Consider the following 19473-nt stretch of genomic DNA (forward strand, 5'->3'; position numbering starts at 1 on the left):
GGTGCATGCCACCTCACCCAGCTAATTTTTGTATTTTTAGTAGAGCCAACCATGTTGGCCAGGATGGTCTCAATCTCTTGACCTTGTGATCCACCCGCCTGGGCCTCCCAAAGTGCTGGGATTACAGGCGTGAGCCACCGCACCTGGCCAGTTTGTTCATTTTCATTGCTGTAGAATATTCCATTGTATGTTAAAACTTTTTTTTTTTTTTGAGGCAGAGTCTCGCTCTGTCGCCCAGGCTGGAGTGCAATGGTGTGATCTTGGCTTACTGCAAGCTCCGCCTCCTGGGTTCACGCCATTCTCCTGCCTCAGCCTCTCCAGTAGCTGGGACTACAGGCACCCGCCATGATGCCCTGTATGTTAAAACTTTTTAAAAATCTAGTCCACTGTTGATGAACATATGAGTCCTTTATTTATGGTATTATGAACTATGCCACTGTGAATATTCGTGTGTCTCCTGGGGCACATGGGCAATGTCATTGGTAACTAATTATTTCATGTGTTTATGTCTTATTCCCAATTTCCTTCAGAACATAAGAATCACATCTTTTATACTTAATAAAGACTTTGAGCATACATTTGTTTTCCTAAAATATATTCCTAGGGGTGGAATTGCTGGGTCTTAGGGTTTACCTAAAAATACTAAAATGTTCAATATTCTTGATGCTCCTATCTGATTTCAAAATGGCTTTTTAACTACTTCCTTCACATGGAGAGCCCTAGGTGTCCCAATCATATGCCTGACCATTTCTGAGGGACCTTGACTTGAGGGCCTGGATTCAAGCCTCATTATCAATGGCAATAAATTTGCCACTCTCTCACTGGAAGGAGCCCCTTCTATTTTATTTTTATTTATTTCTTTTTTTTGAGAGGGAGTCTTGCTCTGTTGCCCAGGCTGAAGTGCAGTGGCGCAATTTTGGCTCACTGCAACCTCTGGACCTCCTGGGTTCAAGCAATTCTCCTGCCTCAGCCTCCCGATTGTAAGTGCCCAACACCACGCCTGGCTAATTTTTGTATTTTAGTAGAGACAGGGTTTCACCATGTTGGTCAGGCTGGTCTTGAACTTCTGACCTTAAATGATCTGCCCGCCTCGGCCTCCCAAAGTGCTGGGATTACAGGCGTGAGCCACCACACCTGGCCGCATCTGCTATCTTTATGGCTTATGCCTCGTGTTAGTCATCACAACAATACAGAGGATGCACTGGGCTGCCCTATCCTGGCCAAAGGTCTTCCTGGTAAGCATGGATTTGCTCATCCAGGAAAATCATTTATGGGGGGTTGGGCAGGGTGTTGGGGAGACCCTGCTTGCTCTCTCAAATGCACACCAGCCATTTGGGAGACATTAACTGCTCAAAAAACTCGAGTCTGTATTTTGGCTCTCCCCTAACGATGGCAGGACCTGGGGCAAAAGTACAAATAGATACCTAAATTATTTAAAATTACAAACCAGTTTGGACGTGGTGGCTCACACCTGTAATCCCAGCACTTTGGGAGGCCGAGGTGGGTAGATCACTTGAGGTCAGGAGTTCAAGACCAGCCGGGCTAACACGGTGAAACCCTGTCTCTACTAAAATTACAAGAGTTAACTGGGCGTGGTGACACACGCTTATAATCCTAGCTACTCAGGAGGCTGAGGCAGGAGAATCACTGGAATCCGGGAGGTGGAGGTTGCAGTGAGCTGAGATGGTGCCACTGCCCTCCAGCCTGGGCAATAGAGTGAGAGACTCCGTCTCCAAAAATTAAATAAATAATAAAATAAAATAAAATTACAAACTACTCCAATTAACCGCTAACCTTAATACAGTCTATTCTTCTACTTGGACAAATCTACCTGTTTAAGACCTGGAAGACCAGGTTTAAATTTAGAATTCCTGGGCTCCTGGGAGTTATGCCCATGAATGAGGTGGCGAAAGCAGCACAGGCCCTGGCCCAACTATTGTCTCTTGGTTCACTTGCCTTCTTTTCTCACCTCTGTCCTGCACCATGAGGGATCTGTGGACATAGGAGCTCAAACACCCAAGTGTCGTGTCACCCCCTTAAAATAAAACAAAGCTGCCCTTTAGCCCCCCTTTTTTTCAATGAGAAATAATCATTTTAATAAAAGTATACCTTATTTAAAACAAATGATTTAAAGAAAGTAGAAACTGATTCTAATTAGTGGATTTTCTGATTATTATTATTATTATTGGAGATGGAGTCTCGATCTGTCGCCCAGGCTGGCAGTGGTGCGATCTTGGCTCACTACAACCTCCGCCTTCTGGGTTCAAGCAGTTCTCTGCCTCAGCCTCCCGAGTAGCTGGGAGTACAGGCGCCTGCCACCACACCCGACTAATTTTTTGTATTTTTAGTAGAGATGGGGTTTCACCATCTTGGAGAGGCTGATCTTGAACTCCTGATCTCGTGATCCACCTGCCTCAGTCCCCCAAAGTGCTGGGATTACAGGCGTGAGCCACTGTGCCCGGCCTATTATTATTTTTGTATTATACTTTAAATTCTTGGATACATGTGTTAAACGTGCAGGTTTGTTACATAGGTATACATGTGCCATGGTGGTTTGCTGCATCTATCAACCCGTCATCTAGGTTTTAAGCCCCGCATGCATTAGGTATTTGTCCTAATGCTCTCCCTCCCCTTCCCCCCACCCCCCACAGGCCCCGGTGTGTGATGTTCCCCTCCCTGTGTCCATGTGTTCTCATTATTCAATTCCCACTTATGAGTGAGAACATGCGGTGTTTGGTTTTCTTTTCCTCTGTTAGTTTGCTGAGAATGATGGTTTCCAGCTTCATGCATGTCCCTGCAAAGGACATGAACTCATTCTTTATGCTTTCACTTTAGCTTCTTTTAGGGATGTCTAGACTCTGCCATAGAGAGAATGGATCTGGGAAAGAGACCACAGCTTCAGCCATCTGGAAAGGGAATTCTGGGGCCACAAGTATTCAGAACTTGGTCCTGAAGTGCCAAACCCTGTGGACTCCCTCATCCTGGGGTGGGATTGCTGGGTCTTAAAATGTACATAATTCCTGATGCTCCTCTCTGATTTCAAAATAGCTTTTTAGGCCGGGCGCGGTGGCTCACGCCTGTAATCCCAGCACTTTGGGAGGCTGAGGCAGGCGGATCACGAGGTCAAGGGTTTGAGACCAGCCTGACCAACATAGTGAAACCCCGTCTCTACTAAAAATACAAAAATTAGCCGGGTGTGGTGGCGTGCGCCTGTTGTCCCAGCTAGTCGGGAGGCTGAGGCAGGAGAATTGCTTGAACCCGGGAGGCAGAGGTTGCAGTGAGCCGAGATCGCACCATGGCACTCCAGCCTGGGTGTCAGAGTGAGACTCTATCTCCAAAAAAAAAAAAAAAAAAAAGCTTTTTAAACTACCTCCTTGGCATGGGGCTCTCCAGGTGTCGAAATCAGACGGGGAGTGGTGATTAGAGGGGAGTTCCTAAAGTATAGGGCCCAGGGGCCCAAGTATAAGGGCCACACTTTGTGTATATGATTTCTCCTTTCCTGCCATGAGTGCAGGGTCTGTACCTGGCTGTATCTCCAGCATCTATCACGACTGAAAACCCAAACGTATTTGCTGAATGGATAGTATACTGGCCTCTGCATCAGAAGACCTGGGGTCCAGGCCCAGTACTGTCGGAAACAGTTCTTCATACTTTATTACCTCGTTTAAACTTTTCTTAGCCATTATATTGATAAAAATTCCAAGAGGTGAAGTGACTCTCCCAAGGTCGCAAAGCTAGAAGAGGTAGAGGCTGGAACTGCACCCCGCCATCGGTCCTCCTCTCTTATTCATTTTTTTTTTTCCCCCTCACTGTGCTGGGGTGGAGAACCGGGACCGGCACCTTCGAGAGGCCAGGCCTCTACTGCAGCCCCTCTTCTCCAGCTCCGCTCGGCACTCGGCCTCCCCGTGCCGCTGGGTCAGGCGCCCAGCTGGCCGAAACCCTCCCCTCCCCGGCGCTCCCTCCGCGCTCCCGAGGCCCCGCCCCTCCCCTCGGGCCAACGTCACGTGCCGCCCCATCCCCCTGCGCCTGCGCACTGCTTATTTCCCGCTGTCAGGATGAGGAGGCGGAGGTCGGCGGTCGGGTCCGTCTCTGCCCGCGGCTGTGGCGGCGCCGGCGGATCCAGCCTTAGCGGTTCCTCTCTGGGCGGCGGCGGCGGCGGCTCGGTTGACGCCTCCTCCGCCAGCTGAGCCCGCCGGAGCCCGGGACGCCGCTTCCCCGCCCATCCCCGCTCCCCGAGGCCGGCCGCCTGGTCATGGCGCAGCCGGGCCCGGCTTCCCAGCCTGACGGTGAGGCGCCCACCATGGCAGGCGCGGCGGGCGCGGCCTGCCCGGCGTCGGCGTCGCGGGAGGATTTCGGGGCGGGCAGGCGGCGGCAAGGGCGCGCGCAGGCCCCGGGGGTGACCCCGCCGGGCGGAGGCGGGGGCGCGCGGGCTGCGGCGCGCGAGGGCGGCGCGGGCGCCCCGGCTGCCGTCGCTGGGGAGGGGGCGGGAGGCGCGGGTGCAGCGCTTGCGGGAGGGCAGAGGGAAGGGTGTGGGGAGGCTGCTGGGTAGCGTGGGGTAGTGTGGGGAGGGAGCGGTTCTGGGTAGCGGGGGACCGGCACGTGGGTTCTGCCCGTGGGGGAGGATGGAAATCGGGAACATGTGCTATATTCGTTAAAGAAAAAAAATCTTAGATAGTGTACCCTCCCTGCCGCCCCAATCCTTGCTATAGAACTCTTTGCACCCAGTTATGTGAGCTGAAAGTAGTTGTGTGCAGTAACTGGATTTAGTAGCATTCCCTGAATGGCAGTGTGGCTTAATGGTTAAGTGTTGGGGCCTGGGAGTCTAGAGGACCTGTATTCTTAACCAGCAAGCTCTGGGCTCATTTCTTAGCCTCGTTGAGCCTCAGTATTCTCACCCACGAATTAACCAAGAGGTTAATTCATGCCTTTATATTTTATCTATAAAAATAGCAACACGAATGTGTATATACAATAATACTATTATGGAGGTATTAGGAATAATGAGAATAGTGTTTGAGAATGCTGAGGCCTACTTGCACTACTTGAAGATATTTGCTTGTGGAACTAAAAAAAAAAAGTGAAGTCGAAGAAATGTGTCATTTATATTCTTGAAAAAAGGGCCCCATCCTAAATAATCAAAGTTGGTTGTCAGAGCCCTTCGTGACCTTCTGGGAAATTGGACTAAGCTGTGCTTCACAGATTGACTACATGGTTCCAGGTTTTACCACCTAGAATTGATGTTTGGAAATAGTGTGCTTGGGCTTTTCCAAGGTCCCACTGTATCCAGTTGTGAAAGTTCTTTCTGGTGTATTTCTATAATCAGCGTGTGTGCTTAGCATCTTTAAGTGTGAGTAGAGTAGAATGTTGGGAAAAGGGGCTTGGTACGGAGTAGGTACTTTAAAACTTGGCTTTCCTTGGGGTTGTCTCAAAATAACCTTTCGTGAAACCCTTACTTTTTATTCTTGCCTTTGGGGAACTTGAAACCATGTTATCAGATTTTAAGGTTCTGGCTGCTCTCTGGGAAATGTGCTTCAGAGCCTGTTAGCCTGTAGTTTTGGGTGTTGTTGCTTGCCTAAGGGGAGATGTCCAGTAAGCATTTAGACTTTTATAAGAACCTGCTTTGCTGTTTCTGTTCCAGGAGAAGGGAAGGGAAGCATTTTTGGTGGGCTGTCAGAGAGAGGAAACTGGGATGTCTTCAGGCTGCATTTTAATGATCACCTTTTGCATTTGGTGTCAGGCAAGAAAACTTTGTTCTTCCACAATCCCACTTTGTTACTGCACACAGAGGCAAGATACAGAGAGCTTGTGGTTCTGAACAGGAGTGGTAGGTATGCATAGCTGGCTGCTGCCTTCTCTTGAGTTGCATGGAAAGAAACGTCTAGGGCAGCTCAGGTGACATGACCGTCTGGAATCAAAATTCCCTGCCTCTTTCAAGATATGAAATGGTCTTCCTTGTAAATAGGCAGAAGTGACTAAGCACTTGAAAAAGGCTAGGGAAAACTAGCTTTAGGAAATCTTGTATTCTTGGTATTTTAGTTCAGGTTTCTTTCCTATTTCTCAAATCTTGTGACTCTAGGATGAGATTTAGTTTGCATAGATTGCAATTTTTATTTTAAATTAATGTAGGTAGCCATGGCTACTTTTTACAGTAGGAGAGAGATAATTTGGTACGTTTGAGTGCCTTGTGTCAGTGCCTTAGAAGTTCATCTTGGGGATTTTAATTTTTTTTTTTTTCTTTGAGACAGTATCTCACTCTGTTGCCCAGGCTGGAGAGCAGTGGCGCGATCTTGGCTCACTGCAGCCTCGACCTCCTGGGGTCAAAGCAATCCTGCCACCTCAGCCTCCCAAGTAGCTGTGACTACAGGTGCATGCCACTATTCCCAGCTAATTTTTGTATTTTTGTAGATACGGCGTTTTGCCATGTTGCCTAGGCTGGTCTCAAACTCCTGAACTCAAGGGATCCACCTGCCTACACTTCCTGAAGTGCTAGGATTGTAGGTGTGAGCCCGTGAGTCCGGCTTTTGGGGATTTAATTTGTATCTTTAGCTGAACTCATGTAGACCATTTTAGCTTTAGGCACGTTTGAATTTCCTAGTCCTGCTGATTAAAAAAAAAAAAATCGCCAGAATTCTTTTGTGTCAAACTGGTGGTGAAAGATAACTAACTGCTTAGTCTTTGACTTTATCTTGTTTTATCCTGTTTCAGAAGCGATTGTCTTTGATGACTTTTAAAAAATATATATATATATAGTCTGTTTTTCATGGCCATATGGTAGATTAGGAAAATCGATTTGTGTGTAAATTGAAGGGATGAAATGTAATCATTTTATTCATTGTAATTATTTTGTAAGTTAAAAAAAGTTTGGGGTTTTTGATACTGCATCTTAGTTTACTTATTTGGAATACAGGTAATTTTAATAGTTAAAGAAATTTCAGTTGATCTGTTTTCCCTTGAGAATTCAAAAATGAAAATTTTCTAATTTTAGTATTTCTTTTAATCTAAGTTCAACTATATCTTTGAAGCATTTGCTCTGGTTTTACTTCACTTTTTTTCTTTTTTTTTTTTTCTTTTGTAGAGAGGGTCTCACTGTGTTGCCCAGTCTGGTCTTGAACCCCTGGGCTCAAGTGATTCTCCCATCTTGGCCTCTCAGTGTTGGGATTACAGGCATGAGCAACTGCACCCAGCCTACTTCATTATTTTTTATTCTTGCCATGTTGGCCAGGCTGGATTCCTGATTGTTTCCTGTTAGTTACACAGACATGCTACCTTTTACCCCTGAAGGACATGCTTTACATACATAAGTCTGCAACTTCCCTATCTCACTTAATAAATGTTAGCTATCATATTATATACTCATAGTTATATGGCCATGTAATGTTCTGCAAACACTATAGGCATTATCTTAGGAAATCTTCATAGCAATGGTACTATTGAATATTACTGCTTCTATTTTCTTGATGAGGAAACTGAAGCACAGAGAAGTTAAAGAAACGTGCCTGTGTTATACAGCTATTAAGTGGGGGAGCAGGATTCAAATCCATGCCATCTGGCTTATGTACTAGATCATGGACTACTTCCAGGTCAGTGTTGTAGGCCTTCTTCATTCTTCTTAAAGACGATCTTGTCATATGCATGTACCAGGCATGATTTGTGGCCTATTTCCCTATTGTGGGGCAAGTAGATTGTTTTCAAATTTTAATTATTTTATAAGCAGTGTTGTAATGGATGTCCTTGTGCATATTTTTTAAGGTACTCTTTTACTTCTGTAAGACTAGTGAATTAAATAAAGGGCATGAGTTCCGAGTGGTTTAAATTTTAATACCTGTTGCTAGCTTACTCTCAAAGGCATCAATTTACATACTTGCCAACGATATATGGCAGGTGGATTTCCCCTGTAATCCTACAAGCTCTGGATGATGTCATTTGTTTTAAATTTGTGTCTTTTGATTAAAAAAAGTGATATTGTTTGGCCGGGCATGGTGGCTCATGCCTGTAATCCCAGCACTTTGGGAGGCCAAGGCAGATGGATCACAAGGTCAGGAGTTCAAGACCAGCCTGGCCAATATGGTGAAACCCCATCTCTACTAAAAATACAAAAGTTAGCCGGGTGTGGTGGTGCGCACCTGTAGTCCCAGCTACTCAGGAGGCTGAGGCAGAAGAACCGCTTGAACCCGGGAGGTGGAGTGAGCAGTGAGCCGAGATCGTGCCACTGCACTCCAGCCTGGGGGACAGAGTGAGACTCTGTCTCAAAAAAAAAAAGAGTTGTATTGTTCAATTAACAAGTATTTGTGTGCCTATTCTATGCCGAATCCTATGCTAGGATCTAGGAAATACAGTGATGAACAAAACCAGACCCAGTCCCTTTCCCAGGTAGTGAATCATTCAGCCATTAATTAGATAATCCTATAGACACACACAAAACTACTTATTCATCTAATATGAATGCATACTGTTTGTCAGGCACAATTCTAGGCATTTGGAATACATCAGTGCGCAATATAGATAATAAATAACCCTGCCCTAGTGTGGGAGAAACGGATATTAAACAACAAACGTAAGCAAATGATATGGGTTGTTAGATGATAAGTGCAATGGAAAAAAGAAAACAGAGCAGGATAAAGGGAAGGGGGTGGGGCTGGTTTTAAATAGGCTGGTCAGGCAGCTTTATTGAGAAGATGACATTTGTGCAAAGACTTGAAGTAGATAGAGGAGTTAGCCTTGAGGATATCTGGTGGAAGGGTGTTCTAGGCAGGGATCAGTTTTTGCATATGCCTTGAGGGCGGAAGCATGTCTGGCATGTTTGAGGAACGGCATGGAGGTCAGTGTGGCTGGAATGATGTTACGGGGCCTGGGGCAAGAGTGTAGTAGGATATGAGGTCAGAGAGGTAACGAGGTGGAGGCAGATCTTCTTGGGCCCTAGAAGTATTGCAAAGATTGGTTTTCACTATGGGGAACCATTGAAAAGCTTTGAACAGAGGAATGATGTGATCTCACTTATGTTTTAAAAAAATCACTCTGGGCCAAAGTGCTGGGATTACAGGCGAGGTGGCTCATGCCTAGAATTGTGCCTGACAAACAGTATACAGGCCCACGCCTGTAATCCCAGCACTTTGGGAGTCTGAGGCAGGTGGATCACCTGAGGTCAGGAGTTCCAGACCAGCCTGGCCAACGTGGTGAAACCCAATCTCTACTAAAAATACAAAAATTAGTCAGACATGGTGGCACGCGCCTGTAATCCCAGCTACTTGGGAGGCTGAGGCAGGAGAATTGCTTGAACCTGGGAGGTGGAGGTTGCAGTGGGCGAAGATCATGCCACCGTGCTCCAGCCTGGGCAACAGAGTGAGACTCTGTCGCAAAAAAAAAAAAACCCAAAACACTGAGCGGGCGTGGTGTTGTCTCATACCTGTAATCTCAACACTTTGGGAGGCCTAGGTGGGTGGATTGCTTGAGCCCAGGAGTTTGAGACCAGCCTGGGCAATATGGCAAAACCGCATCTCTACAAAAAATTAGCCGGGTGTGATGGCCTGTGCCTCTAGTCCCAGCTACTCAGGAGGCTGAGGTGGGAGGATCACCTAAGCCTGGGAGGTCGAGGCTGCAGTGAGCTGTGATCTTGCTACTTCACTCCCACTTAGGTGACAGAGTAAGACCCTGTCTCAAAAAAAAAAAAATCACTCTGGCTGCTGGATTGGCAGTGGAGTAATAGGGAGGTATGAATCCAGAAAAAAGATGTTGAAGCTTGGACCAGGATGGAGGTTATATTTTGAAAGTATGGCCAACAGGATTTGCTGACGGATTGAATATGGGATGCAAAAGAAACTGAGTAGTCAAGGATTACTCAAAGGTGTTTGGCCTGAGCAACTAGATGAACACAATGCTATGAATGCCTATAACTGACTTATTTGACCAATATACAGAGGTCAGTAAAGGCTTTTGATGAAGTAGTCCTGGAGCCGAGATCTGATGGATGAGCAGGACTCCGGTTTTTGGAGGATGCAGAACGAGTAACATAACTGAAGAAAGGTCACTGTGCCTGGGTAGAGGAGTAGGTATGGGCTGGCCTGAGGGGTCTTTTTCCTTAGAGGTGTACGGGAACCCACTGAAGGGTTTTAAGCAGGTAGATGATGTGTGGCCTTTTATTTTATTTTATTTATTATTATTTTTGAGATGGGATCTCGCTCTGTCGCCCAGGCTAGAGTGCAGTGGCACTATCTCGGCTCACTGGAACCTCTACCTCCCAGGTTCAAGTGATTCTCCTGCCTCAGCCTCCCAAGTAGCTGGGATTACAGGCATGTGCTGCCATGCTCGGCTAATTTTATATTTTTAGTAGAGATGAGGTTTCGCCATGTTCGTCAGGCTGGCCTCTAACTCCTGACCTCAGGTGATGCATCCGCCTTGGCCTCCCAAAGTGCTGGGATTACAGGTGTGAGCCACTGCGCCTGGCCTATTTTATTTCTTTTCTTTATTTTTTTGAGACCAAGTCTTGCTGTGTTGCCCAGGCTGGAGTGCGGTGGTGTGATCTCTGCTCACTGTAACCTCTGCCTCCCAGGTTCAGGCGATTCTCGTGCCTCAGCCCCTCAAGTAGCTGGGATTACAGGCGTGCACCACTACACCTGGCTCATTTTTTTGTATATTTAGTAGAGACAGGGTTTCACCATGTTGGCCGGGCTGGTCTTGATCTCCTGTTCTCAATTTATCCACCCTCCTTGGCCTCCCCCAGTGCTGGGATTATAGGAGTGAGCCACTGTGCCTGGTTGAGTGTGGCTTTTTAATTTGCACTTCCAGGATAGGAATTCTATTAATTATGGCCTCTTTGTTTATTGGCTGGCTGGCTTGCTTCCTTCCTTCCATCCCTTTTTTTCTTTCTTTCATTTTTTTCTTTTTTTGCTTGCCCTCCCTTCCTCCCTCCCTTTCTTCTTCTTCTTCCTCTTCTTCCTTTTCTCTTCTACTTTGAGTTGCTGTTTCACATCTTTCTTTCTTTTGTGGCTTGTCTGTTTGTATCTGTTTCCCATTTTTCCATTGGGTTGTCCTTTTCTCAGTAATTTGGAGGAGCTCTTTGTAAATTATATTAGCCCTTTGGTATGTATTGCAAATTTTGGTGTCACAGTTTGTCATTTACCTCGTTTTAAAAATTTTTTGTTATGCAGAAAGCTTTAATTTTTATGTAGATCTGACCTTTTTTTAAAAAAAAATTCATGGTTTCTGGGTTTCTTATTTCGCTGAGGAAGACCTCCCCAACTCTCATGTGTATTTAAAGAGAAAAAACCTTATCATTTTCAACACTTGTGGTTGTTTTTTATATTTTGTAGTCCAATCCATTTGCAATTTATTTATTTTTAAATTAGAGAAGTTTAATATAAAGAATTATTAACTAAACTGGAGATCACCCACTAAGACAAAAGAAAACCCTAAAGAATACAAGACTAGTAGACATAAGGAACAGTCTCGCTTCCAGGGCTGTCAGAGCACCCTTTATTTTTTTTTCTGAATAGATAGATAGTTGTCTTAACGTTTATTCAATAGTTCATGTTTTTGTTTGTAAATTATAACTTGGTAAATCTCCCAACCTTTGAACTAGCAGAGATACTTAATCTGAAAAACAAAAGCCCTGCACTTATCCACTGTCTTTGTCACTCTGATATCAAAACACACAGTAGCCTGGAATTAGGTAATGGCCTTTAATTTTCATGTCTTACCTGGCTTTCTGTGGAGAGAATTGCTTTTGAATCTTAAGGGCTCTAATTTCTAAAATATCTCCATTTATCATATGCTAGGTTTTTATCCACTGAAGTTTGATGTTCTCTTCTTATGTAGTCATTAATTTGAATATTGTCTTTATAGAAGTATTTATTTATTTTTTGAGACGGAGTCTCGCTCTGTCGCCCAGGCTAGAGTGCAGTGGCACGATCACAGCTCACTGCAAGCTCCGCCTCCTGGGTTCACGCCATTCTCCTGCCTCAGCCTCCCAAGTAGCTGGGACTACAGGCGCCCGCCACCACACCCGGCTAATTTTTTTGTATTTTTAGTAGAGACGGGGTTTCACCGTGTTAGCCAGGATGGTCTCGCTCTCCTGACCTCGTGATCCACTCGCCTTGGCCTCCCAAAATGCTGGGATTACAGGCGTGAGCCACCGCGCCCGGCCTCCTTGATTATTCTTAAGTATTTATTCATTCAGAAAAAATTTGGAATGAGTACGTTAAGTGCACCCACTGTGCTTCCCTCTCTTGTTTAAAAAAAGGACTTAAAAAATATCTGTTGCGTTTATAAGCTCAAGAGAGCATATATTATGAACATCTTTACAATTAAATTAATGCATTAAGTGCATATTAATTTAAATAATAATATTTATTATTATTTTTTGAGATAGAGGCTTTCTCTGTTGCCCATGCTAAAATGCAGTGCCGCTATCTTAGCTGACTGCAACCTTGGCCTCCCGGGTTCAAGTGATCCTTTTATCTCAGCCTTTGGAGTAGCTGGAATTACTCCGTGCTCATGACCCAGCCTGACTAATTTTTTTCTAGTTTTAGTAGAGAGTGGGTTTCAACATGTTGCCCAGGCTGGTGCTGAACTCCTGGCCTCAAATGATCTGCCCACCTCGGCCTACAAAGTGCTGGGATTACAGGTGTGTGCCACCAGACTTGGATGCATTAATTATATTTTTTAATCCTTCTGATTCTTTAAAGGTAGTATTAACACTTTCACAATTGAGGCTATACAAATTAGTAACTTGCCTAGAATCCAGGTTGCCGTGACTATTTTCATTCTAGCTATCCCTCAGGCCAGTTTTAGCTTAGTAAACTTTGATCATTTTTAAAAAGGCAAAATTAAGGCTCCAATTTTCTGATCATAAAGTACAAAGTGTAAAAGAAAACTAGACTTGCTGAGCGTGGTGGCTCATGCCTGTAATCCTAGCACTTTGGGAGCCTGAAGTGGGTGGACCACGCGGTCAGGACTTTGAGACCAGCCTGGCCAACAGAGTGAAACCTCGTCTCTACTAAAAATACAAAAAATTAACTGGGCGTGGTGGTGGGCGCGTGTAACCCCAGCTACTTGGGAGGCTGAGGCAGGAGAATTGCTTGAGCCTGGGAGGCTAAGAGGTTGTAGTGAGCCAAGATCGCGCCACTGCACTCCAGCCCGGGCGACAGTGCGAGACTCCGTTTAAAAAAAAAGAAAACTAGACTTACACATAATTCTGTCCTTTATTTTTTTATTCTACATTTTTAATTAATTTTTATATCTACAAATAAAAATATTTTAAAACAATTGATCATATTGCACATGTGGTTTTGCATTCTGCCATTTTCATTTGGTTGTGATGTGAACAGTTTCCCTGTGTTGTAAGTTTTTTTGTTTTGTGTTGTTTTATTAGTGGTTTTGGCCAGTTGCGGTGGCTCACGCCTGTAATCTCAGCTCTTTGGGAGTCTGAGGTGGGTGGATCACTTGGGTCAGGAGTTTGAGGCCAGCCTGGCCAACATGGCGAAATTCCGTTTCTACTAAAAATACAAAAATTAGGCCTGATGGTGTGCGCCTGTAATCCCAGCTACTCCAGAGGCTGAGACAGGAGAGAGTCATCTGAACCTGGGAGGTGGAGTTTGCAGTGATCTGAGATTGAGCCACTGCACTCCAGCCTGGGGGAAAGAGCGATACTCTGTCTCAAAAGTGGTGATAAGTCTGATTCATCATATAAATGTATCATTTTCCTATTACTGCCAGTTTGATCATTTATAAATTCTCGCTATTAATAATTACATAGGAAACAACATTCTCGTACATTAATCTTTGATCTCATCTTTATTTCCTAGAGTGTTCTGGATCTGAAGTATGACATTTTGGTATATATTGCCAAATTGCTTTCTAGAAAGCCAGTTCTAGTTTACATTTCTTCTTAGTGCTGACGATGTCTGTTAGTCTCACTTCATCCTTGTCAACGTGAAGTATAGACTTAAAGTGTTCTTGCCAATAGGCAAGGCCTAAAAATGGTATCTGACTGATATTTGTTGCAGTTTTAGTATGATTGGCTTTTGTTCATTTTTTTTCCTTTTTTTGTTTTTGATTTTTTTAAAAAATATATATATTGGCCATTTTTTTGTGTGCATTGCCTCATGATGTCCTTTACCCCTTTCTTATTAAATTTTTAGTTTATTTACTTTTTTTTTTGAGATGGAGTTTCGCTTCGTTACCAAGCTGTAGTGCAGTGGCGCGATCTTGGCTCACTGCTACCTCCACCTCCTGGGTTCAAGCAGTTCTGCCTCGGCCTCCCGAGTGGCTGGGATTACAGGCGTGTGCCACTGTGTCTGGCTAACTTTGTATTTTTAGTAGAGATAGGGTTTCACCATGTTGATCAGGCTGGTCTGGAACTCCTGACCTCATGTGATCCACCCACCTTGGCCTCCCAAAGTGCTGGGATTACAGGTGTGAACCACTGCACCTGGCCTTTATTTATTTGCTTTTGAGACAGGGTCTTGCTCTGTGGCTGGAGTCTGGTGGCATGGTGCGATCTTGGCCGATTGCAATCTCTGCTTTCCGGGCTCAGGTGATCCTCTCACCTCAGCCTCTGGAGTAGCTGAGACTACAGGCATGCACCACCATGCCTCGCTAGTTTTTGTATTTTTAGTAGAGATAAGGTTTTTCCATGTTGCCCAGGCTGGTCTTGAACTTCTGGGCTCAAGCCATCTGCCTGCCTTGGCATCTCAAAGTGCTTGCATTACAGGCATGAGCTGCTGAGCCTTGTTCATTTTCTTATTAATTTATAAATATTGGCCAGGTGTGGTGGCTCATGCCTATAATCTCAGCAGTTTGGAAGACTGAGGCAGGTGGATCCCTTGAGGTCAGGAGTTCGAGACCAGCCTGACTAACATGAAACCCCGTCTCTACTAAACATACAAAAATTAGCTGGGTGTGGTGGTGCGTGCCTGTAATCCCAGCTACTTGGGAGGGTGAGGCACGAGAATCGCTTGAATCTGGGAGGTAGAGGTTGCAGTGAGCCGAGATTGAACCATTGCACTCCAGCCTGGACAATAAGAGGGAAACTCTGTCTCCCCCCTCAAAAAAAAAAAAAAATCTGTATATCTTTCTCTCTATATATATCTCTTTCTATATAATATCTTCATAGACATTGGCCTTTGTTTTTTATTTGTTACAGATATTTACAGGTATTTTCCACGTTTGTCTTATTTTGGCTTTTGGGGTAATTTATTTTTTTGAGACAGGGTCTCTCTCCATCACCCAGGCTGGAGTGCAGTGGTGTGATCACGGCTCAATGTAACCTTGACCTCTCACCTCAGCCTCCTGAGGGCCCTATAGGCACATGCCACCATGCCTAGGTAATTTTTGTATTTTTTTGTACAGACAGAATCTCCCTTTGTTGCCCTGGCTGGTCTCAAACTCCTGGGCTCAAGGGATCCACCTGCCTCAGTTTCCCAACATTCTTTGATTACAGGTGTGAGCCACTGCATCTGGCCATTGGGATAATTTTTGTTATAAAGAAATCTAAAATTTCACTTGGACAAACTTATTGGTAATATTTTGACATTTTCAAAGATGTTCTCTGTCTCAAAATCAATTAGATAGCCGCTCATAACTTATGTTGTTAGTGTTTAAATTTATTTTTAAACAGTGGCCAATTTTTTTCTACATCATTTCAATTATTAAGTTGTTTCTATGTGAGCTGTTTGTCAAGTTGGATCTTCCACATCTTGCATTTGTCATTAATTTTCTTTCTATAATTATTTTATAATTACAGATAAAATTTATATTGCCCATTGCAGACAACTAAGAAAATGCAAAAAAAGTGTAAAGTGAACAGTCAGCAAAGACAGTTTATTAACACTTTGGTATACAGTTAGCCCTCTGTATCTGCGGGGTCCACTTTCATGAATTCAACCATCTGGGGATTGAAAATAAACCCTTTGGGAGGCTGAGGCAGGGGAATCATGAGGCCAGGAGTTCGAGACCAGTCTGACAAACCCTGTCTACTAAAAATACAAAAGTCAGCTGGGCGTGGTGGCACGCGTTTGTAATCCCAGCTACTCAGGAGGCTGAGGCAGGAGAACTGCTTGAACCCGGGAGGCAGAGGTTGCAGTGAGCTGAGGTGGCGCCACTGCACTCCAGCCTGGGTGACAGTGAGACTCCAACTCAAGAAAATAAACCAATAAAACAATAAAAATACAAATTAAAAAATGCAGTATGACAACTATTTACATAGTATTTACATTGTATTAGGTATTATAAGTTAATTTAGAGGTGATTTAAAGTACATGGGAGAATATGCATAAGTTATATGCAAATACTACACTGTTTTATATAAGGGACTTGAATATCATCAGATTTTGGTATCTGAGAGGTCCTGGAACCAATTTCCCTCAGATACCGAGGGAAAACGGTATTGTCTTTTTTTTTTTTTTTTTTTTGAGACGGAGTCTCGCTCTGTCACCCAGGCTGGAGTGCAGTGGCGCGATCTCGGCTCACTGCAAGCTCCGCCTCCTGGGTTCGCGCCATTCTGCTGCCTCAGCCTCCCGAGTAGCTGGGACTACAGGCGCCCGGCACCACGCCAGGCTAATTTTTGTATTTTTAGTAGAGACAGGGTTTCATCATGTTAGCCAGGGTGGTCTCGATCTCCTGACCTTGTGATCTGCCGGCCTCGGCCTCCCAAAGTGCTGGGATTACAGGCGTGAGCCACCGTGCCTGGCCAACGGTATTGTCTTTTTAGAGTTTCATATGTATAAAATATGTTAAAAAAAAATTAAAAATTTGATAGAAAATTACAGTACTTTTATAGCATGTTTTTTCCCACTTAAATGAAGAGATGTTCATGATGTATTATTAAATAATGTTATTTTTGAGGACAGATGCGGTGGCTTACACCTGTAATCCCAGCACTTTGGGAGACCGAGGCGGGCAAATCACCTGAAGTCAGGGGTTCGAGACCAGCCTGACCAACATGATGAAACCCCGTCTCTACTAAAAAAAAAAATAACAAAAATTAGCCAGGCATGGTGGTGCACACCTGTAATCCCAGCTATTTGAGAGAGGCTTAGGCAGGACAATCCCTTGAACCCAGGAGGTGGAGGTTGCCGTGAGCTGAGATCATGCCACTGTACTCCAGCCTGGGCAACAGAGGAAGATTCCGTCTCAAAAAAAAAAAAAAAAAAAAAGTTATTTTTAATGGTATGTAACAATAGTATTCTAATGTATGGATTCCATAATAGGTTTAATTAACCCTCTTAGTAAGTATTGTTTTTATTTTTTTCTATTTCAAAGGACACTGCGGCAAACATCCTGATACATGTGTCTCTAAATATTTAGCCAAATACTTCCCTCTGCTAAATCCCTGTTCTGTCAAAGTTTACATACATTTAAAATTTGATACTTTTGATACATTTAAGTTTTTATATGTTCTTTTGTGTCATTAGGAATAACTGTCTGAGACCAACTGGAAAGCCAACCCCTAGTAGCTTCAAAAGTGAAGGATTCAGTTTTTCTGTGTGTTACACGTTCACAAGTAGAGCATTCTAAATTTGGTTCAGCTGCTCAAGGATGTCAAAGATCTGAGTTTCTTCAGTTTTCTGCTTTCTTCCTCTGTGGGCCTGTTTGCCACATCATTTATTTTTTGTAGATTTAGTTCTGATTTATTTTTGGGACTATTTATTCCTTTAAATCTTCTACTGTTTTCTTAGTTACATTTGTTGGGTTCTCTACTTCAGGCACATGGATAATCCTTATATTGGATAGTCTGTTTCTCATAGCTGTTTACTCTCTAATTGCTTTACTTTTCTTTAAAATTCACTGAGATTATCTCAGGTCTTTTTGATGTGTTTAACAAAACGGATTGCATTAATGGATTTCTGGATGTTAGTTTTTGCGCACTTCAGATGAACTCAACCTGGTTGTGATGGATTGTTATTGTAGTATGTAGCTAGGTCTGATTTGCTAAGGTTCGAGAATTTTTGCGATGATATTCATAAGTGAGATTGGCTTGTAGTTTTCCATTTTGGTACTGCATTGGGTTTTGGTGTCTTTTTTTTGTTTGTTTGAGGCAGAGTTTCATTCTTGTTGCCCAGGCTGGAGTGCAATGGCGCTATCTCAGCTCACCACAACCTCCGCCTCCAAAGTTCAAGTGATTCTCCTGCCTCAGCCTCCCAAGTAGCTGGGATTACAAGCATGTGCCACCACACCCGGCTAATTTTGTATTTTTAGTACACTGGGTTTCTACATGTTGATGAGGCTGGTCTCAAACTCCCAACCTCAGGTAATCCACCCGCCTTGGCCTCCCAAAGTGCTGGGATTACAGGTGTGAGCCACCGTGCCCAGCCTGGTTTTGGTATCTTGATTATACTAGCTTGGTAAAACGGGAAACATTTCATTTTTTTCTATGTTGAGGACAGTTTAAGTAGTATAGAAAATATTCTCTGAACATTTGATAGAATTTATGTTCTCTTTCAAGATTCATCTTAACTTGTATAGCTATTGCATAATTTATTTTGTCAATTTTATTTTCTTTTTGTTTTTGGTTGGGGTGGGCAAAGTCTCACTCTGTAGCTCCAGCTGGAGTGTAGTGGTACAGTCATGGCTCACGGTAGCCTTGACCCCGTGGGGTCAGTTGATCCTCAACCTTCTGAGCAGCTGGGACTACAGGTGTGCACCACCACATCTGGCTAATTTTTTTTTTTTTGTAGAGAAGAGGTTTCACCATGTTGCTCAGACTGGTCTCGAACTCTTGGCTCAAATGATCTGCCTGCCTCAGCTTCCATGAGTGCTGGGATTACAGGCATGAGCCACTGTGCCCAGCTTTTTGTTAGTTTTCTATTGTTAGATATTGACTTTTTCCGAATGTTTTGGAATTTTAACTGATACTGCAGTCAATATTCTTGCAATTATGTCTTTACACATATCTATGATTATTTCCTTAGGATAAATTCTTGGTGGTGAAATTGTATAATGACCTTTAGTTGAGAACCACTGGTTTATGACAAAATGCTTTAGGATACCCCCTTTACCATTCTGATATAAAATTGTACACAAGACTTTTTTAAAAACCCCAAAACCTAACAGCATAATGCCTTTATTGTAAAGGAAAATAATTTGTAATTAATACAGATTGCTTACAGATTTCAACGTATAAATGAACAGTGTGACTGCATAAAAGAAGAACATCCCTAGGAGGTGGTATTACACCGTTTACAACTTCTGCTCATGTGACTCATGAATCTCCTCTATTAAACACCTGTAATCATGGGGAAATCCAGCTAGGCCTTGGAACCAGGCAGGTCAGTGTTTGAATCCAGCTCTGCTACTTACTAGCTGTATATCAATAGGTTAGCTTAATCTTAGAATGTTTCTGCATCTGTAACTGGGGTGATAATGCCTATTTTATGGTTTGGTTTGAAAATTTAATGAGCCAGTGTATAAAATAACTTGCCTGATACTCCATGAAGAGCTATTTGTGAATTAATCCTTACTACAAAGCTAGAAGATAGT

At 43.8% G+C, this 19473-nt stretch overlaps 1 protein-coding gene across 6 annotated transcripts in view; it reads left to right on the forward strand.

Moving 5' to 3' along the window:
* The first annotated feature begins 4022 nt into the window (after window positions 1-4022).
* The window catches only part of RABEP1 (rabaptin, RAB GTPase binding effector protein 1), a 103457-nt gene continuing 88006 nt past the window's right edge, over window positions 4023-19473 (forward strand). For 2 of the 6 annotated variants that reach the window (XM_016931337.4, XM_063798254.1), the window contains exon 1: window positions 19093-19262. Coding sequence is in view for 4 of the 6 variants with exons in the window: in XM_001165310.6 (XP_001165310.1) it covers window positions 4253-4286 (34 nt within the window). In the remaining 2 variants the exon portion in view is untranslated. Of the gene's footprint in view, window positions 4287-19092; window positions 19263-19473 lie in introns of those variants that run through there. The other 4 variants (XM_001165310.6, XM_001165242.6, XM_001165137.5 and 1 more) reach the window with 4 other exon arrangements.

This window comes from Pan troglodytes, chromosome 19, assembly GCF_028858775.2.
Source record: "Pan troglodytes isolate AG18354 chromosome 19, NHGRI_mPanTro3-v2.0_pri, whole genome shotgun sequence".
NCBI classification, from domain to species: Eukaryota; Metazoa; Chordata; class Mammalia; order Primates; family Hominidae; genus Pan; species Pan troglodytes.